The sequence below is a fragment of the Heterocephalus glaber genome, unplaced genomic scaffold, assembly GCF_053883595.1.
Source record: "Heterocephalus glaber isolate CG9 unplaced genomic scaffold, H.glaber_assembly_v1.0 deba00001666, whole genome shotgun sequence".
Classification (NCBI taxonomy): Eukaryota; Metazoa; Chordata; class Mammalia; order Rodentia; family Bathyergidae; genus Heterocephalus; species Heterocephalus glaber.
In genome coordinates, this window is record NW_028258406.1 from 15,860,553 (window position 1) to 15,885,409 (window position 24,857).

Below are 24,857 nucleotides of genomic sequence, written 5' to 3' on the forward strand. Positions count from 1 at the left end.
CAGGAGAAGCGGCTGCAGAATTACCTAGTTGTTGGGGGAAGAGTATTGTGTTTCACAAAAAATTATTTAAAGTAGAGAAAAGATTCCTCACAGCCATCTAGGGGGATCTGCTGGAAACTAAGCACTCACTTGGAGGTCTTCTGTGACCTGGCCAATCGGGTTGAGGGGAGAAAATGGAGTGGCCAAAGGACGACTCGGCCCAGGAGAGAGAAGTGTTGCACATGGGTATGATGCTTATGTGCCGAATGGGCCACAGAACATCTCAGAAAGAAAAGAAGGGAAAGGGAGGTCCCTGAGTGTGAATGTTGGGCCCAGCCCTCCCTGTCCAGGGTCCTGAGTGTGATCCCATATGTTCTTGGTATTCAATGCCCAGTCGTGGTCCTGCTCTAAGAAGTATCAACAATGAAGTAAGTCCTTTGTCTGGTATAAGAGGGCATGACTCTGGTGGGTGGACAGGTGGATTTTATAGCTCAATAATGAAACTCTTTGAGGAAGGAGTGACCTCAAGTTGAGGTCAAATTTATTTGTTTTTTTCCTGCTGCTTCTCTTCCCCTACATCTTGCCCACTTTTTTCTATCACTTGCTGCAAGAGAGCAAAGGGATTTTCAAAAAAGCACCAGGAACTTGAGGACTTTGATTCCAGAATAAAATGGGGTGGTCTGGGCTGGAAACAAGGCCACCCAAGCCTGACAAAAGAGGGTTCAGTGTCTGACTGCTCCCCATCCCTGATGGCTGTTGTCCACTGTCTGTGGAGGTGATACTGTCCCCTTGTGTCCCTGTAGCTTGGCTTTAACCCTGAGGCCCCTGGGAAGGTGTCAGGTGTGCCTGGCTGTTCTGAAACATGATCTGTTATGAAGCTGGCCAGCTATCCTCCCCCAAACTACTGCCTTCACACAGGGCTGATTTAGCTCTCTCTTAAATTGATGGGAAAGAGAAGGAAGAAACTATTTGGTTTCTAAATCTCCTTTCAACCCCCAAGTCTGCTTATGGTCATGGCAGCTTTTGTTCCTTGGGAAGCAACGGAGAAAGGAATTAGGGAGTGGTGGGAAATAACTATTCTGATAAATCTTAGAAACATTCTACCAAACTATACCAACAAAACAGAAGAGACATCACAGCAGATCTTGAATCACAGGATGTTTACATAATATAATGCCCATGGCAGACATATACTAAATACACCAAAGTACCTGAGACAAAAATTATATATGAAGAGAGAAAGGAGAATAAAAAGGAGTCTGGTGTCCTGACATCCAGAGGCCCAAGGCACTCTGCCAGAGTCTCTTGGTGGCTGTGTGAACATCCAGTGGCTCCTGGCCTCATATCTCAGCTTCTGTGGAGTGGACCTCTGTTGCAGTGATGGCAATTCCTATGGCGAGGCTGCCATTGTCAGAGAAGAGCTGGGCCAGTGAGGTGTTGAGGACGAGGCAATCCCCGTCAGTGATGATGGAGTCCACACACTCAAGGACAGATCTTGGGGTGGCCTCCCATTTGAGACGACGATGGTTTCTATTGAGCTCCAGACGATAGGTGAAGCAGCCTGCCTGGGTGGGGGTCCCGATCAGCATCATGGTGGCAAAGAACTGAGGGTGCCCTTCATGCCTTTCCTGCTTCCTAAGCACCAGAAGAAAGTGGTGGCCGAGGCAGGAGTGCATGATGATCCAGTCGGCCGGCGCAGGCAAGTGCATGTCCGTAGCGAGGAAGACAATCTCTGCTCCCTGGAGGATGTCGACCCTGTGGATCTGCCGCAGGTGGGGCACTACCACCTCCAAGTGGCCTTCCCACTGGCAGGAGAACAAGGGGCACATGCAGGGCGTCACCTGGGCGGCACGCAGCCCTGCCTCCTGGTGGTGGAGGAGGTGGGGGTGGGCGTGGTGGCGCAGGTGGTGGTGGTGGTGGTGGTGGCAGTGGTGGTGGGGAAGATGGTGAGGGTGGAAGCCGCCTTGCTCTGCAGTGCTCTGAGTGATGGCCCGTCTACTGGACACATACTAGAAGACAAGAGAAGAGCGTTAGTGGGACATAAGGCCCATCTCTCTCCCTGCCTGCGACTTCCCTGGTGTTTCAAGTGTTAAAAGCAGGCAGACTGTCCAGTGCAGAGAACATTTCATTTTTTTTAAGTGAGGAAGATCATGGGTGCCTGGGGAGGTGGAGGCCTGAGATTCTGAAAACTCAGTCCAAGAAAATGCAATATTCATGTCTTTCTGATTCTTTAACAAGCTACCCAAGCAAATAGACAATTTTCTCCCTCAAATAACATGCACCATGATGATCATCAATCATAAAGAACCAAAAAAAAAAAATCCTTGTGTTTGCTTTTTTTTTTTTTTAACAATGCTGATATTTTTGCGCAGACAGTGGTGGTCAATGGATTTTAAAAATTCACATTATTGTTATTTTTAGAACAAAATTTCCATAATATTTGTTTGACCTCCCAGTATTACAGGAATCATGATGTTTTGGGCTCCCTTTTCTCCAGTCTTCAGGCAACCAGTGAGATAGATGCCATTGTGTGCATTTGGAGCACAGTGGCAGGGAGAAATCCCATCTGGGACTTCTGAGACCACACACGTTTTTGTCATGTTCCCAGCTCTCTGTTCCAGAGCAGCTTCCCAAAGACTCACCCCCAGGCAGCCTCTGCGGTGACAATCACCTAATCTTTTGTTCCTCATGGTAGTTCATCCACAAATGCCCTCAACAGCACTAGGATCTGGGAGGGCACCTTCTGATCAGGTGTTGTGAACCTTTACTGTGTACCTGCTGTAACCAGGGCCTGAAGGTATTAGGAATATAGCTATGAGCAAGATAGACACTGAGTCTCTTGGTGTGGCTGGTATAGGCACTTACAATTAATCACAGTTTGACAAGGGTCCTCCTTGTGCCATGAGAACTATGATTCATATTTTCTAGCTGAAGAAACAGGCTTCAGTAGTAATGTACTTGAGGCTAAAAAGCTGGCAAGGGCTAGATTAGATTCATTTTCACATCTCCTGACTCTTAATATAGGCATACCTACATCCCCCGACTCTCAGTCATGCCTTCAGCTCCCTCCCTCTCCACTCCTGAGTATTTCTTGCCTTTAATTAGGCTGCAGGATCTGAGTCATGCAGGGGATGTGGCAGCTCTGCAGTGCACTCCAGGAATTGCTTCTGTTCATTCCCAAAGTATAGAGTATGAGGTGAAAATCCCTCCTTCACAGCACTGTGGCTACCAGAGTTTTTCTCTCTCTTGGCTCATGTGGTTAACTGGGAAGAACTGACTGGTGTCCCTTTAGGAAGCCTTCCCTCTTTAGGGCTTACACAAACATACACATACACTTATACACATGCACACTCGCATAGTCATGCATGTCCATAATGCAGCACACACATAAACACATGAGCGCACATATATACATCATGCACACAGACACCACACATTCATGACACACTTGTCCATAAGCATATGGGCATGTACACAGTGCACTGAGATGACCACCTGGCAGTGGAGGCGCCCTAGATGCCGGTGGGCCTCAAATGAGCTCTGTTCTTGAGCTGTTAGCCCCAGCTGCCAGTATGTGTTCTCCCTTCAGGAGTGTGAGCACCAACAGCCTTTCCAGAGTGGAAACCTGACTCCAGATGACAGTTACTGGGCATTCTGCTGTCACCTCTCATTCACCTCCACCAGGCCTCAGTGCCTCAAGGGTGACAGTGTGGCTTTAGCTATGATGCAACAGGCTGGGCCCTAAAACCTGCTAGTGATGAGTCTGACTTCCCTTTTGTGTTAAATATGGGGGCAGGAACTAACTGTAGGTAGCATCTACTAAGTGCTAGGTACTATGTAAAGTAGGTTTATTTTTATAATTATTTCATTAAGCTTTTCACAGTAAAGATCAATTTATTATTTTTTAAAAATAAATCTTGCCTAGCCTCTACTTGCCTGCTGGTGACCTGTACCATTTGCTCATTGGGCAAGGGAGGGTGTTTCTCCCACCTCCTGATGTGAAGAAGTCCAGGGCTCACACACTATCAGTCAGGCTCAAGGGCCCTCCATTGACTTCCCCACAGTCTGCAATTTGCCTCTTCTGCTGTGCTCTGGAGCACCTACTCTTGGGCTGTCATGGAAAACCCCAAATGCTGACCCCTTCCACTCTCTGCCCTCACATTGTCTTTATAACAACCACAAGAGGAACATAGTATGTTGGTCTTATAGATGAATCACACAGATCACAAAGGGGTGAGGCTGGGAATGGAGCCCAGATCAGTTAAAAGTGCCAGAGTTGGTATATTGGGAAAATCACAGGTGGAATGTCAAGAGACTCTTGCTTGTTTCCCTCTTTACTTATCTAGCAGCCTTGATTAAGGCAGTTTTCTTATTGGCAAAATATTTACCTCAAAGAGTTGTTAGTAGATTATATAAAATAAAGCCTGCAAAATAGCATTAAAAACTAAGTCAAGTGATATACTAAGGTGGCTTTCCATTTTGGTGTGGTTTTGGGTGAAGATTGTGGGGACTTTTAACCTTGGAGGATGCCTGCCTCTCTCCATACCAGTCAAGTGACATTTACATATTGGAAATATCCTGGCTCAATACAGGCCACTGTAAAATCCTGGAGAACCTGACCTTGCCTAGAGCCCAGCCAGGGGCCTCCTGACTCAATCCTGGCCCCTGATGACAGAGCATCCTGAAATCTCACCTCAGAAGTGGCCTCTGGGCAAGTTATCCTCTTCATGGCCTTTCTCAATCCATGTTCCATCTTCTTTGTTCAGATCTGTTCAGCTAATGTCAGAGTTGGGACACCACAACAGGGAGGAAGTGGGGAGGAAATACTTTGGTGGCCCTTCTCCCTCCCTCCAGGCTCCTGCCAGTGTCTTTCATGGGAAACCCACCCAAGAAGCCTGCCAGCAAAAGGAGCCAGGGTATGCACTCAGGAAGGATTGGCTCCCTTTGGAAATGGTATGGGAGAGGCAGGCAGGTGAAGAGGGGATGGCCACCTGCACGCAGATATCCTAGTTCCCTCCTATGTGATGCTGCTGATCTTAATAGGCTGGGCCTCCTAGGCTGAGCTCTGATGGGGCTTAAAGTGAGGGGAGGGAGAGAGATATGCCCACAACTCAAACCATTCGTTCAACTGCACAAGGGGTTGAGAGTAGAGAAGAGGATCCTTGTTTTTGTTTCATGAGCTCGCTAGTATTGTGTATATTATAATACACTGCAAAATGCAGTACAGTAGGCCCTTCACATCTGTGGGTTCCACATCCATGATTTTAACCAGCCACACATTAAAAATATTTTTAGGGCCAGGGATTTAGCTCAGTAGTTTCACTGCCTGCTGTGCAAGCACAAGGACCAGAGTTTGATCCCCGGTACCAAAAATATATATATATTTTTTTTTTAAAAATTGAGTCTGTATTGAGTGTATGGAATTTTTTCTTGTCATTCTACCTGAAACAATATAGTCTAATAAGAAATTATATAACATTCATACCATATTAGTTATCATAAATAATTTAGAGATGATTTAAAGTGTTTGGGAGGATGTTTATGGGTTCTACACAAACTGCAGGCCATTTTATATACGAGACTTTAGTACTGAAGGATTTTAGTGTCCAGAGAGGGTCATGAAACCCCCAGACTCCCACACTGAGGGAGAACTATGAGCACAAGGGGCTCTGCTAGTACAAAGTTGAGGGGTAGCTATTGTGGCCAATGTGAGGTGACACTGGCACACAGTGAAGCACGAAGGGTGACCTCTCTAAAGAAACTGGCAAAGGACGTGCCAACAGGGAGAACAACAGGTGTAAGGATAAGAAAGTACATAGGATATTTAAGAAGTTTCAAAAAAACTGGTAGAGGGGGATCTGGTGGAAGTGGAGAGCAATTGGGCCGCATTGCCGAAGTCTCCTAAGCACAGCTGAGGATCAGATGCCTCAGTATACAGTGGAAACCAGCAGGAAGACCCAAGACACTCAGTTGTGCCCCTGTGGGCAGCATGATGCCCCCAAGCCACTAGCAGAGCCTACCCCAAGTTGGCATTCCAAACAACGCCAGCCAACTCTGCAATCAGAGGGCCCAGGTAATGGACATTTCACCTGGAATCTCCTGTTTCTTCCTTTTGGCTTTATCTTCTATTACATTTTAAAAAAATCGTTACTGAGTTACAAAGGGCCAGGGGTATAATCCAAAGAGACCGAAGTGAATGACTATGCAAATAGAGTGGGACATCATGAACTCAACATGACCTGTGCACTTGCTGTGCTGTGGGAGAAAGCACTAAGAATAAATGGAGCCTTAATTTTTCATTTTTTCCTTCTCCATCTTCTGATGCAAAATATGTTTCATTTAAATGATCCTTGGGCGAGGGAGGTCACAGGGCTGCTGGCAGGGAGAAGGATTCTTTTAATTGGCAAAATGCTAATCATTTTTGGAAAATGAATCCTAATCTTCCCATCTAATACTGTGAATGCGTGAGTAATTACTTTCCTTCACTAAACTGTTAATCCAACATTAGTGATTACACTAATTAAAACTAATGAACTCTTACAGACTGATAAACCCCTCAGTCAGTCAGCAGATGCCTTCTTTCTATTGGCTGTATTTAACTTCCCATTTGGAAGAAAGATTTTGAATTAACCTTTAGAATAATGTGCAAAATTGGGTTTAGAAATGTTAGGCTTTATAGATTAGGCATAATTTTTTTCTCCAACCATTAGTGAGGCCATTTCCACTGAGGGTGTAATTGAATTTAAAAACACATTTCTTAATTTGATCAGCCACACTCCCTGGGTTGGTAATGGCTATCCCTCCGAATCCTGGCTTCCGAAGGGGAAACCTATCCCTGGAAAGTCACAGGACCTTTTCTCCAGCTCTGCTGGTTAACAAGATCACTTAGAAGATTGCCTTTCCTGTCCATTCGCCTCCAGGATCATTGCCCTGCAAATGCATTTCAGTGGGAAGAGGACTTTGCACCTAATTTTAAATGACAGGCTATTGCTTTGAGTTTGCTCACGCTCTTATTTGTATTAATTAGCTAAGATGTTTAGTCCTGAGTGAAGGGGAGAAGGGAAGAAATGCTCTCAATGCACTTCACACAAAGGGCAGAAGAGTGGGGTGTGTGTGTGTGTGTGTGTGGTGGGGGTAATATTTTCAGACAGGCATTAGAGTATTGGGACAAAGAAAAGGCCTGAACCAAGTTCAAAATCAGGTCTTCTCAGAAGGGAGAATAATTGCGACTGCTCTAGTTTCCAAATTCCATAGTGTTTAAAAATCCTCTGTTTCTAGGAAGGCTAAATGTTGCCCATTCAGTTTTCCTGGAGTTCCCTGGCTCTTCATGTCTTTTCCTCAAACCTATTGTGACTGTTGCACAGGCATAAAAACTCCAAGGGAGACAGTGGATTGTTTCAAAACAGTTGAAAAATAGGGAATGTAACAATGAGACTTACTTCCTAGGGTATCTTAATGCATCTCATGCTCCTTTCCCCTACTACCAGATTCAGTTCTTAGTCACATTTGGTTCATCAGTGGAGCAGATCTTCATTTGGACAGCATGATGTTTGCAGTTTTCTTTAAAATATTTTCATATGAAGAATGTGACATACGTGTATATATTTTAAAACTATACCCTAGAAGTTGTCAATTCCTGGATCAGGAATTCACATTTCAAAGTGATCACCTAACATTTTATTTAAAAAGATGACATTCAGGGCCAGGGATTTAGCTCAGTGGTTCTGCTGCCTGCCCCACAAGCGTAAGGACCAGAGTTCGATCCCCAGTACCAAAAAAAAAAAAGATGACATCCATGTGAAATAGGAAGAAAAGGGGCAAAGGGGAAGGGGAAAGGGGGAGGGGGGGAAAGAAAGAAGGGAATGGAATTAAATGAGAAAATGAAAAAATGGAAACAAAGTCTCTGTAGATAGGGAGGGATGGAGGCATTGAAGGGAAGTCAGGGGAAGGGGGAAAAGTAAGAACCCAGATGGATTATGTAAAGGTGCAAATTTCCAATGATGAATGTTATTATATTGTATACCTAAGATGTACCAATAACTAATTAAAAAATAAAAAATGACATACTAGAGATAATAAGAACAATTGCCTCATTTCATATCCATAATTCTGATTCACACCAGATGCTGTTAATTAACACTTCCATATAGGTCTTCCTTTGGTGAAGCCAGTGGTTTGTCAATCAGCATAATGGATTCTAGGAATGGTTTCTCACTGATGAAATGAGTGAGGATTGGTCACAATACAGAGATTCCTTACTTTACAAATGGTTCCTGAAAACTTCTTCCCTAAATATTTTATGTCCAGCCTCTGGGTCAGGTCTTCTGGTGGTCTGATGCCATTTCTTAAGTGTATTAGAATCTCACTTCTGAAATATCACTGTGTCCAAGGTTTCTTTTCTAGTGAACAAAATTTTGTAAAGTGAATGCGGTGACATTAGTGAGTACCCACAGGAGCCTTGAGTCTTTAGCTATCTATGCCATCAATTCATTAGGTAAGATGGGAATGGGGTATTACTTTGAAAAGAGGAATATGGCAGTTTTGGGGGACCAATCTATTTAAAACCAAGGCTCACAGGTGAAAAACAATGAAAGAGATCCATACAGATGTCCACAAAGATACTGGTCTAGGGTCTCAAAAACCTCCTAAACTGCTCTTCTTATAAATGCAGTCCTTGGCTGTGTAAAGGGAAGGGAAGAAAAATGTGGATGACATTGTGAAAAAACAAACAAAACCTCTGAATCCCCAGACTTAAGACACCATGGGTCTTCTTTAGTTTCTAGATCCTAGCCCTTGGCTCACCAGGGTTATGATATTTGGCCATGAATATTTTCCTGCTTGCTGAGTGTATCAGACCACAGGCTGGTTCATGCTAGTACAGTGCCTAGCACACAGCCAATGCTTGACACATATTTGTTGCCCAGATCAGTGTGTTAGTAATAGCTTCTTCTAGAGCACACTGGTTCTGTCCTTTATATCATTCAGGTGCATTAAGGGTCCCAACCAGTGATGTCTGCTTGAGACCATCAGCTGCTGCAAGATGGGGATGTGGCTCCCTCCCTGCCCTGTGAAGGAGTCATGCAGCAGTTAAGATCTTCTCATATGGTTCACTATATATCTCGACTTACACTGAAAACCACTAGTTAGTGGCCTTATCTCCTCAACTGGGCTGCAAATGGTTACATTTGATCTGGCCTGTGCCTGCTTCCATGATGGGCAAACCTAGTACCTTGCGGTGTTTGGCGTCCAATAGACTTTCAGTAAGTATGAGCTGCCTAAATGAATGATGGAATGAATGATTTATAAACAAAACCCGGTTCTGGATCATGTACACTGGAGGCTCTACCCTGGTGAAATATGTATTGTGTGTGGACAAATGAGCCCACAGCTGTGAGCTCTTCAGGAGGGTGTCCTGCCAGCTCCACACCAGAACGTGACAGGGATGGGACACCGAAGTCGCACTGGAGCCTGAACAAGAGGTGGCTTCTGAGCTGCGACCAGCTTCCAGCATGGGAATATAATACAAGCTTCCAAAAAGAAACATCTCCTGCCAGTGCTCCTTCTTTGCTTTTAATTTTGACAGAGTTTACTGAAAGCCTGTGCATTCCCTTTTTTAATGGGAAATTGCTTCTCACAGTTTGATTGGGAAGTACAGTTGCCAGATCAGCCCAGGAAATCCGTCCTCCTCCTGGATGGATCTAGACTCACTTTCTCTCACCTAAACGGGGTCCTGGATCTAACAAAAGACAGGATGTCCCGCATGTCCTTACTCATTTTCTGTTTTCAGTCAGTAGGAGGTAACTTCAACCTCACCAAATACCACTTGGTTAACTAGGATGCTGGAATTTTCTCTCTGGCTCTGAGTCAATTCCCTGCATCCCAAGCTACCTCAGGGATCCATCCTCTAGAATGCCAACCACAGGACACAAGGGGTGGCCAACTGGTGACTGCTTTGAGGGCTATGAGTGAGGCTTAAATGTGTCTAGTGTAGTGTCTATTCGCCTTTGCGCAAGGCCCATTATAGTACACGATGAAGCCTGGTTTTGAAGAAAGTGAGACAGATTGCTGGCTGGGAGCTATGCATACAGCTCATTATGAAGGCATAATAAAGTAAGAGGATAGAACATTTTCAAGATCTCATACCTTGTTTTTTTCACTTTTAAGTATTTACATATACATTACGTGGGCCTTGACTTGCACTTTTTCCTGGAGCCCTGCAAATGTTAGAGGCAGGCCTGCGGGCAAACCCCATAGTTGGTGGACTGCTGCTCCCTCTCCATTTACTCTTTGGCTTTGCTTTTTCACCTGAAGAGCTTGGGATGTGCTAATAAGTCTTGTGGTTGGTCATGTAGATGAAAGACTTTCCTGAAAGCAACTTTTTGGGTAGTCAGACTTATATCTGCAATTGGCAAGTGAAACCAGGGCCTGCATGGGTAGTTTAAAGGTTAAAATTTAATTACCTGCCCTATTAACTAGGAACATCTCTGTAGGGTGATTTTAGGACCACAGGAATGATGGGATGTGCTGAACTTGCTGGAAGGACAACCTTAGCCAGCTGGGGCAATCTCAGCCAATCTGCACAACGCCTGGTTCTGGGCATCAGTGTTGCTCAAGAGCAGAGGCTGCTGTGGAGTTAATGCTCTAACCTTAAAGAGCTGGTGGCTGCTAGAAACTGTTACATATGCAAAAGGAAACTTTGAAAGCAGATGTGTTAGCAAGTTACCAGTAGGCAGAGGTGTGTCCTGGGTGGTCTGAAACAACCTGATGACCAGGTTGCCCCAAGGCCACACAGTTCTTTAAAGGCAGCATGACCAGGAGCTTTACAAATTCAGCTCACTCTGCTGAACTCTCCACCCTCCCCATGGCTTCCTCCTAGAGCAGCAGAGATCGGGTCAGCTAAGTTGTTTCACCCTTCAGGGACTCCTTACTCTGACTAGGACAGGTCTGTCTGCTGCATGTCCCTTTCTAACCCACAGCACACTTATTCAACATCTGGTCTTTCTGTTGGACAGTGATGTGAACTCCAGGTGGGTAGTGCTGCATCTGTTTCTTCCCTGCTGTGCCTCCAGCGCCAGCCCACTGCTTAGAAATAGAAGGTGTCCAATGAGTATATGTGGGGAGGATGGATGTCTCCTCCCCTTGACCCTGATGTGATCTAACCACCTTTCACTGTCCAACTGCCACCACCTCAGGGCATCTCTTTGATATACTATTGTGGCCTTTTTACTAGGTAGAGTGGGTTGGAAGGTGGCCCCTAAAAGATATGCCCACATGTTAACCGTTAAGGCCTATGAAAGTGACCTTATCAGCGTTTAAAAGATATTTATGTATATACACTTCTATGTATCTATCAAGTGAATGAATAAACAAACTATTTTAGGTCTTAAATGATTCTATCTTAGAAGACTCAAGTGGGCATGTCCCTGGAATGTGGATGTGACTTTCTCCACTCCTACCTTCTCTCCGTTCCTGGATCTCTCCACCAAAGATAACAAATCACAGCTCTGGACACCTCTGGTCTGGTAGATTTCTCCCAGGTGGTAGCTGCTGAGACCATGGACTGTGGGTCACAGGGGCCTAGGGAGACACTGGAGACCAGCACGTATCACATGCATCCCCATTTTCAGGTGTATCTTTGAATTGCATGTTTGTGGATTCAGAGTAAAATGAAGCTGAAATAATCCTAACCGGCTCTCCCCAGACTTTAAAACCACAGGCCAGTGCTTAAGGTCAGACCTGGCTTACTGGAATATAATATTGAGCCTGTCCCATTCTGGCTTCTGGTCTGACTCCAAATTGCCAGCCATGAATGAATTCATACTCACATATGAGGGATGATCAGAATATATAATTAATGTCTAAATTTTAAAAATTTTATGACAATAAAAAACACATTACCAGAGACTCACAAATCTAGAGCAGAGTACCATGCTATTTCACACACAGGACTGTCTTCCAACTGCATGCTTAATTCCAAAGAATCACTATTAGCAAATTAGGTCTGCATATCAGTCTGTCCTTAAAATAGGACATGTGTCATTTGACCAAGGGTAAATAAAAAGAGGCTCACAGCAGAAAGAAAACAGATTTTTAAAGTCAGGCCCACTTGAGTATAAATTTTAGAGACATTAATTAACCTTTTTATGCTTCAGTTCCTTCATTTATAAAGTAAGAATTATAATATCTCACAGGATTGAAATAAGGATTGAATGAGACACAAAGAACATTGTGCAATACTATCAAGCCCACAGTAAGAAGGCCACAAGTGGTAGCTGTTTTTATTATTTGTCATCCCCATCACCATCATAATCGTTACCATTGTTATATGGACTAGCTGAAGGAGGGAGGAGCTAAGGAAATTCATCCTACGTAATTTCTAAGATCATGTCTAAACTGGATGTATTCATAAAAAACACTAGTGCCCTTCCAAATGTTTAAAGCTCCCTGATAACTCTCATCCAATATTTTCATTAGCACAGAAACTTTCACTAAATGTTATGGTTTATATCTGGATGTAGCCTTATGCACTCAAAGGTAGGGCTTTTGGAAGGTGACTGGGCTATGGGAGCAGTACAGCTCTTGCCATTAGGTGGAGTTCGGTTAGAAAAAAAGGTCGGTGGGGGCATGGCCTGGAAAGCTCTATCTCCCTCACTTGCTCCTCCCTGTGCTCCCTACTTCCTGTCTGCCATGAAGCAAGCAGCTTTTCTTCCACCATGTTCCTGTGCCATGCCATCCTGCCTTGGAGCCAGCTGCCTATGTGACTAAATGTGAGCTAAAATAAACCTCTTGTTCTTTAAATTTCAGGCATCTAGTATTTTGTCCTGGCAACAGGGAAAATCATTAAGACAGATTTTGGTACCAGAGAAGTAGAGTTGCTGTGATGCTACCTAATCATGTGGTTTGGAAGTCTTAGAAATTGGTTTACAGGATGAATTTGTAAAGGTTTGGAGATGTCAACTGGAGAAATAGCCCTAGAATGCTTTAAGCTGAGCATTTTCCATGGGAAATTCTAGTCAGATCTGAGAGCACCAGAATGCTAATAGCAGTGCAGTGGTAAAGACCATTCCTGAGCATACACCCATTAGGAGACAGTTCCCCATGGTCTCCATGGTCACTTGCATTTCTACACATCTTTCAGCTCTTGGGACTCAGAAAATGATACCCCCAAAACTGATGCTTGCAGAACTTAGGACCCACCCTGGAATCCAGGTCCTTCTGGTTAGGTCCTGATTTCTCCCCTCCTGCTAATTGTTTGGATCTCAAGGAAGAAACAATTACTTCTGGACTCTTCCCCCAAGTTTTCATTAACTAAACTCATGAGAGAGAAAGAGCAATGGAGGGAGAAAGGAACAAAAGAGGCAGAGGATGGATGGGTTTGGCCATTGTCTCCAGAGCACAGGTAAATGGGCACATCTCACAGGGCTTAAGTAAGAAGCCTAGAAGATCTTTTCTTTCATCTTTCCATTTGCACCATTGGCTCATCTGTTGGAGGTTGTTGGGTTTCCTGTGATGAGAATAGCTCATGGGAGTGAAGGACAGAGGATGAGAACTACACCAGAACCCTGCAGGTTTAGATAGGTGGAATCACTTTTGACACTTCTAGGGAGACACGGGCCAAGAAACAAAGAGGGGTTCATGGACTTGCCCTTTGGTTCTAGGGCAGAAGTCTTCTTTTTGAGACTAAGCATGGGGGTGAACGAGTGAAGTTAGTGCACAGTGTGGGTATAGGGTCAGAGAGCCTCACTCCTGACTTTGGGTAAATACCTTGCTGAGTAAATGGCTCCTTCTCTCTCTGCAGTGTCACAGGCATGAAGAGCCTCTGACAGCTCCAAGTAAATCCCTGTAAGCGAGGTGGGGGCAGGTGTTTTATTGATTCCAAATCTTTGCCAGAAGCTCGGTACGTATTTAATAAAAATCTGAGGCTTGCAGGGAAGGCATGGGAAGGCAAGAGGGCAAGTGGCGGCCCTCTGGGCTTGGGAGATTAGCAGTCCAGCCAGCCTCAAGTAATTCATTCACCCAGTATTCATCTCTGAGTGATCACAGTCACTGTGTATCTCTAAGGAACAAGTTTATTAGTGTTGCTCAGATAATTAGTCTATTCTACTTCAAGGCAATTCAAATTGTCCTCATATATGTATTTTTTTCCATAATTCACGATGGCTACATTTCAACTGTAGCCCTATTTTGTTCACATTTTCCCCACTGGAGAGTGCTCAGTTGTTACAGTAGTTCCAAACTCTCCAATTGGCCTCACCTCACAATTAGGTATTAAGTCTCAAGCCTTAGCTCAGCTTTCTTCCAGCCTAGGTTGCTCCAGCTTTGCAGTGCTTACAGCTTTAGTCACTTCCAGGATCCCCTGGGAGTATGGGCTCACTTCCTCTCTCTCCACTATTCCTTATGACTAGGGGGTGTTGCAGAGGGAAAGGCACAGGCAAAGCTGCCACTGATCCAAAGCACCTGGCTCTGTGCACTTGTGCGAATCTCCAACCTTCCTAGCAGTTCACAAGCAGCAGCAGAAATCTCCTTTCACTACTCTGCTGAGGGTGTGCTAGACCAGCGATCCTCAAACACTGTGCAGGTTGCACACAAGTCACCTTGTGTCTTCGTAAAAGGCAGACTCAGACTTAGCAGGTCTGTGGCAGTTTCTAGAGATGTCAAAGCTGTGGGGGCACAGACAGCACTTTGAAGAGTAAGAGGCTGGACTCATTCTTCCTTGTCCACTTACCTGAGGCTGGGCAGCCCTTTTCCCCCTCACAAAAGCCCTAGCATTCCTTAGGAATCAAGTAGATGGTTCTTAATGACCTCAGTCATTCCTCTCTAAGTCTCAGATTCTTTAACAACCTCCTAGTCCTGGCAGGCTGTATTGTTACCTTCACACTGCAGGTAATGGGGGTGCCCTGTTTGTGATGCATTAGTCATACAGAGTCCTGCAGACTCTGCTGCTTGGTAAGACTTCTCAGGGGGATAGCAAGAAGCAAATCCTGGGAGAGACTTCTTAAATATAGAATGGGGAGTTCATTTATCTTCTTTCTTTTCATAGTATTTAGATTTGTGTTTTAGGAGAGACTTGGCTTTAACTAATTCTCCATTTAAAAATTCTCCATGTTTTATGGCTGCCTGTAATTTTCTATTATTTAGTTTAAGTGAGTTTTTATGCTCAGGATTTAGAAGCAGCTTCTTTCTCTTAGTTTTAAGTAATAATACATGAACAAATGCCATGCTTTGCTGCAGAGCCCATTGAATTCCATAGTTTCCTACTGTTATATAGTGAATTCATTCATTCATTCATTCCATTAATCATGTGTTGAGTATTTACTGCATCCTGTGGGAGGTGCTTGGGACAAAACTGAACAAAGTAAATATGGTCCTTGTCCTCAGACAGTTTTCTTTTCTAGTAAGAGGAGGAAATGCTTTCAAGCTAGGAAGATATTTATAGGAGAATGGCCAGGGGTGTATCCTGTCCAGTTTCTTGCAAAGGCTTCCTAAAATAATTAAATAGGAGGCTATTTGGACTGTGATAGCTCTAACACCCTGGATTCCTTCTTAAGCAAAATACAACTTAAGTTTAGCCAATCACAGGCAGGCAACTAGGCATTAGTTTTATGGTCTTGAGCTTCCTGGAGGGAGGTGAGGAGCAGAAATCCAAACAAGGCAATTGCTCAGAATGTAACCAATTAGATATTTTCCCTCCACATTTACCCTAATAATGCCTTCCTTTCAACCACCTCCAGAGAAATCCCTAAGCATTTCCAGTTTGGAGCTGCCTTGTTCACTGTCTGCTCAAATAAACTCTTGAAAAGTTTAATGTGCCAAAGTTTGTCTTTAATCTATCTGAGTGCAAACTGCACCACTTTTCTGCTTTCTCTTCTCTCCTCTTTGAACCCAATGAGAGGGGCAGAAGGATTAAAGGAGTTCGGGGAATAGAAACTTGCCTTGGGTAGTAGGTGAGGAAGGAGCCAGGACCCACTTTAAGTGTCTTTGATTATAATTAACTTATGTATAAATTATGTGCAAAGAAAGGGAAATTTGAAGGGCATTACTCTTTTTTCCACCCCTTCTACTATTTCACTGCTGCCAAAAAATTCTTCCATCATGCTAATACTGGAGAAAATTTCTGATGGAAAGCAAGTTGATAAAGGCACGAAAGCCTTCCCCTTCAAAACTCAGAAATGGCAAGTCCTCCAGCCGAGCTCTGTGAATGTACCAGCTTCATAATTAAGGAGTCAGAATGAACGTGAGCTTCTTCAGTTTCTCTCCTTTGCTGGAACTCTGCGTTTTCACAGCACTCCATCTGGGCTAAGCAATAATTACTCCTGGTCTAAACTTCACGAGTCTTTATAGGTAAGAACTCAGGTGGAAGCTTAAATTTCCCTGTGTTGGCTAAGAAAAGGAGCTGATGCATAGTGACAAGAACACAGGGGGAGTTGGACGGACAGGGATATACAGGAGGAAAACACATGAAGAACTGAGGTGTGTTCCGGTTTTTCTACTTACATGGCCAAGGGAACCTCCTTCCATTTCTCCAGACCTCAGTTTCTATGACTGTAAGTGATACTGACCTCTGCCTCTTTTCTGGACAATAAAATGTGTTTTAAAGAGTGAAATCCATTTGCAAGAAAAAATATTCTATGGTCGCAAATCATTGAAGGGCAGGCCTGAAATAATGTCCCGACCAACCCTTGCTGAGTGTCTATTCTGAGCACATCACACCCATCATTTTATTTAATCCTAGTCTCATGTCCAGGAGGTGAGGACATTATCACAAGGAACTTGTATACAAGATATGGCAATCTTGTTTGTCAACTTGATTGGTTTGAAAGAGGCCTAGAAGATTAATAAAGCACACTCTTGGGTGTGTCTTGGTGGGCCATGGAAGTGTGACCTTGGGGGATATATCTAGCCTGTGGCCCCTTCCTCTCTGGTTTTTCCTCTGCCTTCTGTCTCCTGGCTGCTATGAGTCGAGTAGATTTCCTCCTCCAGGATCCTCAGTCAGGATGCTTTTGCCTTGGAGCCAGCCAACCATGGACCGAAAACCCTGAGATTGTGAGGCAAAATAAATCTCTCTTTTAAATTTTGGGTGTCAGGTGTTTTGTCTCGGCACTGGAAAGCTCAGACACATGGACACTTGAGTGGAGAATGGAAGGGGCCTTCCCCAAGGCCAAGGAGCTGGTTGTAGTGCCTGGCTGCAGAATTTGGGAGCTTCCTGCTTCTCTCTGTGCCAGGTGCCAACATACAAATGTTCCCATGTGGATTATCTGCAGATCATATTTTATTTCACTCCAAGCTGACTTTTCCTTCCTGTCTAACTTAGCTCTTTAGTTGGCAGGGGAGCTCAGGGACTTAGAACTAATCCTGATATTAAGTAAAGAGCAAAGCACAATTAGGAAGATAAAACTTCTGAGGGGAAAAAATGTATGTAACATATTCCAAAGTCAAGCATGGGCAATTTCTCCCATTCTCTAGATGATCTACATCCACCTTCTCTTTTTATACCACAGATAATTGTGGGTTGATGATGGATGAATCTTAAACTTAATTTTTTTTAATCAGGAGATAATGTATTCTCATCATAAATATTTTAGAAAATTCTGTAGCACACAAAGAGGAGAATAAAAACTCTCACAATGCTACCATCCTGACAGTGATGTTAACATTTTGATGTACGACTGTTTTCAATATAAATACCCAAATATTCCATGTATAGTCTTGTAAGCCATTTTTTTTTCTTCTTGATAGCTTCTGGAACAATAACATGTAAAAAAATGTAAATGAACACCAACCCTTTTAGAGGCTTCTTTGGATGTGGTATAATTGGTTTTACTCAGGTCTGCTAAGATTGCCAAAAAAGCCACTGCCTCTGAGGCCCTGTGACACTTTATTTGTGGCCAGTCCCATTGATCGGTTTCTCCTGGCTCCCTTGTCCACATAGCCCCCAAAGTAGCTTGCTTTGTTGTTGGGAGCAGCCAGGCCTTACTTGCTGACCCTCCCCCACTTCTAGTCCCTTCCTCTTTTTTTGTCTCTGGGTTTAACAGTGGCATAAAACTAATTTATAGCTCTTTCCAGGAAGAGGACAAATTTTCATCTCAGCCCGTCAAGTGAAGGCACTAGTACAAATGAATAACTGTTGACCCATGCTACCTATTAGAGATTGTGCTGGGGTCACTTCATGTGTTGTTTTAATACAAGAAATTAAGGGCCCTGGCAAGGGCTTCCATGGGACCTGAATTGGTAATGAGAGAACGTTGTCTTTGTGGGTGACCTCTCCTGATGCCTCGTTCATGGAGGAGAGAGGGACGAGCTCTAGCTTCCACAGCTATCCTGTGGGAAGGGCAGACTCTGCCTGGGTCTATTGTGATTTCAAGCTCAGGGCCATGTTTCTGCGGGGTCTTCATCCATCACTGTATACCTTTAGAAGAACTAGGAATGCTGGACACTGTGTGAAGTGTTGAGGGGGATGAGGCCATTGATGGTGCTGTTTTGGCCACCAGAAGCTTACCACTTGAAGCCATGTTTATGCTTTGGCAGACACATGAAGTGATGTAAGCTGCATTCCTTTCAGTATTTACGGAACTGACTTGTAGGAAAGGCTTATGTAAAGGGAGACAATTGAAATCGGCCAGAAACAATGGTTGAGAGATCTAGATGTGGAGGGATGAGAGTAATGCACTTAGGAAGGATGGAGAACATATTGAGCACGTGGGGGGAGCTGGTCTTTTCATGGATTGGTGAGGAGGCCCCAGCAGGACAAGAACAAATAAAGCTGGGTAGGAAAGATGTAAGCAGATTATAGATGCTTCTAAGTTTGCAATGGGACTCAGTCCTGATAAATCCATCAAGAGTTGAAAACATTGTAAGTCAAATACACCTAAGCTATCAGTACTTAGTCCAATTGGAGTATTGTTTCCCCTCAGGACCTCTGGTTGACTAGGAGCTGTGCCCCACTGCTGCTGCCCAGCATCTCCAGAGGGTAGCATCCTGCATATCACTAGCACAAAAAAAGATTAAAAATCCAAGTATGGGTTCTACTGAATGTATGTTGCTTTCAGAACATTGTAAAGTCAAAATGTCTAAGTCAGGGATGATTTGTACAGAGAACTTGAAAGCAAGAAGAGAGTGGGAAGGGTAAAAGGGAGTCTCATGACACTTTGGGTTCCATATCCTAGACATATGATAATGATATTTTGGTTGTACTGTTCTAATATTAATGATCAAAAATTACAATGGAAATGTATATGTATAGGCCCTTTAACACAGCTGGGGCTCAACATATATTTCATATCATATTATTTTATTCATTTTTGTGCCTTCTCTCTGTAGTCAAGAACTTCAGAATTTTGTTTTATTTTGTTTTTTGTACTGGGGATTGAACTCTGGACCTTGTGCTTGCAAGAGGCAGGCAGCGGAACGACTGAGCTAAATCCCCGGCCCCAGTCACTTCAGAATTTTAACAAATATTTTCATACCTACTCTCTCCTACCATCTTGAACATAGGCAAAGTCAAGTGCATTGGTTACTCAGGTGACAATCTTTGCTAACTGATACACTTAGGAACAGTAAGGCTGAGTTGGATCGAGATTCTGCCTCCTCATGCTGACACAGACAGTAGGAGGGAAGAATGTCCTTCATAGAAATTGTGACATTACACAAGAGAATCAACTAGAAAATTGTTACAAAGTAAGAAAATTCAGTAAATTGGTAGGGTGATTAAGAGTTCTGTCCACTGGGTCCTAATGGTGATTTTATGATGAAAGGTCAGGTGAGAAAGGGAAAGTATTATAGGCAGCTAAGTTAGATAGAAATAAATACGTAGTTAGAGAGGATCTGGGCTCTCAAGAAAATCAGCGGAAAAATAAAGACATCAGAATTGTGGCTGAAGGTGCATCTGAAGAAAACAGGCCCAAGATAAAGAAGCAACGGCCATGCCTACATGCCTCCCTAAGGGATAAACAATAACTCGAGATTACAGTGGTCCCTTGGTTCACGAACTTAATTCTTTCCATGATTCTGGCCCCAAACCAAATTGGATGAGAACTGAATCAAACACAAAGGTTCAGTGCTGACCTTATGGGGATACTTGATTTGGTTCTCATCCTATTCGGTTTGTGACCAGAGACATTGAAAGAATTAAGTTCATGAACAAAGGTACCATTGTATATTGTAATTACTACCACCTGGTCCATTAAGTCCAGATAGGCATCGGTTGCCTAGAAGGGTGAGTGACCACAGCATCTGAACCCAACCTTTCCCCAAAATGCCTTTATTTTATGTATCTTACTGTATGACTTGTTTTGCTACTGAATCAATGTTAGCTAACCTGCCATACTTACAATCCTATAGGTTGATTGTAGTTTGGCCCACATTGTACCCACATTGTGACTTCGCTGTATAAATTTCCCCTGATAAAGGGCATTGGTGGTTACCTACTTTCAGGACCCCTTCTTCCAGGAGCTATCTCTCAATAAACTTTTCCCACTCAAAACCTTTGTTGTTCTTTGAAATTCATTCTTTAATTGTGGAAGACATGAACTCGGCACATCTCACATCTAGCAGATTGCGAGTTATATTTCTCCTATATCAAGAATTGGTCCTTTCTTTGAATTATGGGATATAGTTTCTTGACAGAGAGGAGAGTGGAAAAAAACCTCTGGATTATTAAGATAATTCTCTGCAGAGGTATTCATACACTGTGGGCCACAGCTCCTGACTTGGGATAGGCAGTAGGATACTCTAGGATGATGCAATATTCTAAAGCAGAGATCAGAGACCTTGACAAGGCTTATGAAAGCCCCCAGCTAGCTTCAGATCTGCATTCAGCATATTGCCATTCCAAATTAATATGCATTAGGTGAGCTCAAGAAGGCAGAAGGAGTCCAGATTAAAGCAGCCATGGACCATAAAGCCTGCTTGGTGGGGTGTAAGCAGGAATGACTTACTCTTCTAAGTGGTTTGAAAGTGAGAGCTGTGTGGGGTATATTCTGTCTTTCTCAGGTCAGTAGTTGACCACAGCATCTATTGATATTCTTAAAGCTGGAAGATATGAAGTTAGTTTTATTAATTTATTCACCAAATATAAAACACTTTCTGTGTTGCAGAAACTGTGATAGGTCCTGGTGATAAAGCGATAAATAATGTCCAGTGTCTGTCCTTTAAAGAATGTATAATCTAATGAGAATCTTGGTTGGAAAACTGACAAGACAGAGATGATCAGAGCTATGATAGGAAGAAGACCATGGTGCTGTGGGAACACAGAGGAGAAACAAGGAGAGAAATTGGGGCTTGGGAAAGTCTCACAGAATGGGTGGTAGCTGACCTGGGTTTTGAAAGATGAGAAGGTTATCTTGGCAGAGAACAGGTGTTGAGTGGAAAGAAAGCTCATTCAAGTAGACAAGTACAATTCAACAATGCCAAAAGCTACAAACAATTTAGCCATCCTGGGAGGTCAACATGGTCAAAGTCAAAGTGGGTTGGAGTGATAAAAAATGGCACAGAGGAGGCCACTGAGCTATGTATGCCTTGCTAAGGAGTTTAGATCTTATCTGAAGGCTTTCATGGGTCTCTCAAGAACTTAAGAAGGATGGAGAAAAGTTTGACATAAACAAATGTCTTATTAAAAAACTGTCAGGAAGGTGGGATGGGATGAGAAGAGGGATATAAAGTAAACACAGTTATAAAACGTGTATTTCTATTCAATGATTTATAGCTTCTTTATAGAGATACATATAGTTGTACACTGAAAACAGAGTAATTCCTAAAATGTAAGCTGTGATTAGAACTTTTACAAGTAGAATGATTTTACATGTTAATTAAAAAATATATAATTATATATTATTTAGCTGAGTGCATTGTTGTGATTAGTACTATTAATAATATTAATATAGCAGTATTATTAGACACTATAACATGACTGAAACTTGAAAACATTATGCTAAGTAAGAGTCACAAAACACCATTTACTGTAGCATTTCATTTACAGTCCTGAGTCACTTTACAACGGGATATGTTCTGAGAAATTCATCATTAGGTAATTTTACCTGTGTGAGAATTTCATAGAGTGTATCTACTCAAGTCAGATGCTATATTATCACTAGACTAGGAAATTTTATGGGTTGCCATTGTGTACATGATCTATTGTTGAGGGAAGCATTGTTATGCTGTGCATAACTGCATAGGAAATGTTCAGAATACAAGAATCAATCTATTCAGACAGAAAGCAGATTGGTTGTCACGGGCTGGGAGGGAGAATAGAAGTAATTATTAATGGATATAAGGTTTCCTTGGTGGGTGATGAAAATGTTGTAAAATTAGAGAATGGTGATGGCTGCACAACTCTGTGAATATACTAAAACCAACTGAATTATACACTTCAAAGAGTATGTGAATTACATTTCAACAAAAGTGTTATAAAAATACTAGTCAGAAACTTCCTTATCAAGTAGATTGGCATCATTTTTAATGTACAAATCCAGGAAGCATTATTGAAATCTGGAACAAATCAAGAATGTTCAATATATCATAATTTTTAACGTTTAACAAAAAGGAGCCAGTGCAATTTAATAGGAAAAGGAAAATGCATAAAAATTTGGAAAAGAGAGACTCAACTGCAAAAATTATTATAAAATTGAAGAACTCACTAGGGCACAAATTTGATAAATATAAATGAATGATTTTCATATATTGTCCTATAAAAACTGTTGTACACATTAAAAGCATCACCTAGGAATAAATTTTACAGAAAACATTAAAAGGCTAGAAGAAAAAAAGCTAATAAAAGAACACAAAGAACAAATCAAATAAATAGAAACATAAGCTATTCCATAGGATGGACAACTATTCTAAATATGGTGACATTCCCTAAATCAACAAAATCCTAATACATACACCAATGATTTTAAAAACACAAACAAATTGATTTTTAAAAAGTATATGAAAAAAATAAATATACACATTCAATCTCCATCATCAGCTAGAGTAGATTAAGAGACACCTAGAAGATTAGATGGATGTGTCTGGGTGTGTCTGTGAGGCTGTTTCAGAAATGACTGACATTTCGGAAGAACAGCAAACTGAGGTGGGAGGCACACCTTGACTGTAGGTGGCACCACCCAGGAGATGGTGGTCCAGATGCAAGAGAAGCAGAAGATGCAGGAAGCCTGCTGGCCAGGATTGCATATATTCTCTGCTTTCTCTGCTTCCCAGCTGCCATGAGATAAGCAGCTTCCTTTGCCAAATCTCTCTGACATGATGCTTCGGACTCTTCACAGACCTAAAAGCAAAGGAGCCAGCTAACCATAGACTTAAACTGTGAGCCAAAAGAAACCTCTCCTCCCATCCCTTGCTGCTTTTACTAGTTATGCTGCCATGAACTGTTGCCCCTCTACTACTGTACCTTGGAGCCAGCTGACTATGGACTGAAACTTCTATGAACTGTGAATGTATGGCATGAATTTAAAACCTTGCTTGTTGGGGAACAGTCTGGGTGGAGTACCACTGCCCCCAACACCAAGGAGGTGAGCCCCATGGGCACCAGCAGCACACCACCCCTACCCCCCACTGAAATGAGAAGACAAGTAAACAAGTCTCAAAACCAGACTTCCAGATCACCTAAAGCAACCCCAAAGGGAAATGAGATAGAACAATCTGATACTCAACAACCTAGACTCCCTGAACTGGCAACAAAAGAGGATCTGGAAATAATGAAATCAGAAATAATTTCTCAGATAACAGCAGTGATTGGGCCCATAGTGCAAGACATGATTAATAAATCCAGAGAGGACAGAGATAAAAAAACAGAGGATCTGAGGAACATGATGGAATCCCAACATAGGAAACAAGTGGAATCCATAAAACAGATGCAAACAGATTTCCAGGAGTTTAAAAACTCCGTTGAAAGTCTATGCAGCAGAATGAGCCAATGTGAAGACAGAATTTCAGATATAAAAGATAAGATTGCTATTAGTGACCAGAAAATGATAAACTTCTTAAAAAATGTAAGGGACCATGAGAAATCAATCCAGCAGCTGCTAGATGATGAAAAGAAGAATAATATAAGACTGATCGGAGTCAATGAAGAAACAGGAGACAGTGCAGATGACATAAAAGAACTATTCACAGAAGTGATGGCAGACAACTTCCCAAGCAAGGGAAAAGAACTTAACATACAGATAAGTGAGGCATATAGGACTCCAACTAGCCTTGGTAAAAAAAAAAAACACAACTACATATAGGCATATAATAGCTAAGGTTCCAAAAACCTAACAGAAGAAAAAATTCTATAAGCAGTTAGAAAAAAGAAACAAATCACATATAAAGGAAAGCCCATCAGAATCACAGCAGACTTCTCAATGCAAACCCACAAGGCAAGAAGAGCTTGGAATGATATATTCTAAACCCTAAAAGAAAACAGCCTCCAACCCAGATTGATGTACCCTGCAAAACTATCTTTCAAAATTCATGGAGAAGGGCTGGGGATTTAGCTCAGTGGTTCTGGTGCCTGCCTCACAAGTGCAAGGTCCTGAGTTCAATATCCAGTACCAAAAAAAAAAAAAAATTCATGGAGAAATAAGATACTTTCATGAAAAAAGAGCACCTCAGGAACTTCATGAATACCAAAAAAGCACTCCAAAAAATTTTAGACAATATCCTAAGAAAAGACAATGAGGATTACAACCTCAGGAAGCCCAGCAGAATGAATTCATCTGGCACAACAAGAAATTAAAAACAAAGGGGGACAATACAACAAAAAGAAAAAGTCATGACAATGATAAGTCAAAACATATGAGTTATAACCATCACTGTTAATGGTCTCAATCGACCAATCAAAAGAAACAGACTGCCAGAATGGATCAAGAAGCAAGATCCAGCAATATGCTACATACAAG

The 24,857-nt window shown here is 42.6% G+C and overlaps 1 protein-coding gene across 1 annotated transcript in view; it reads right to left on the reverse strand.

Annotated features, from left to right (window-relative positions):
* Positions 1 to 1,125: 1,125 nt before the first annotated feature.
* Siah3 (siah E3 ubiquitin protein ligase family member 3) overlaps positions 1,126 to 24,857 on the reverse strand; it is a 95,535-nt gene continuing 71,803 nt past the window's right edge. Inside the window, exon 2 of the mRNA XM_004844208.4 lies at positions 1,126 to 1,988. Coding sequence (XP_004844265.1) covers positions 1,320 to 1,988 — 669 coding nt within the window. The 3' untranslated portion in view covers positions 1,126 to 1,319. The remainder of the gene's footprint in view (positions 1,989 to 24,857) is intronic.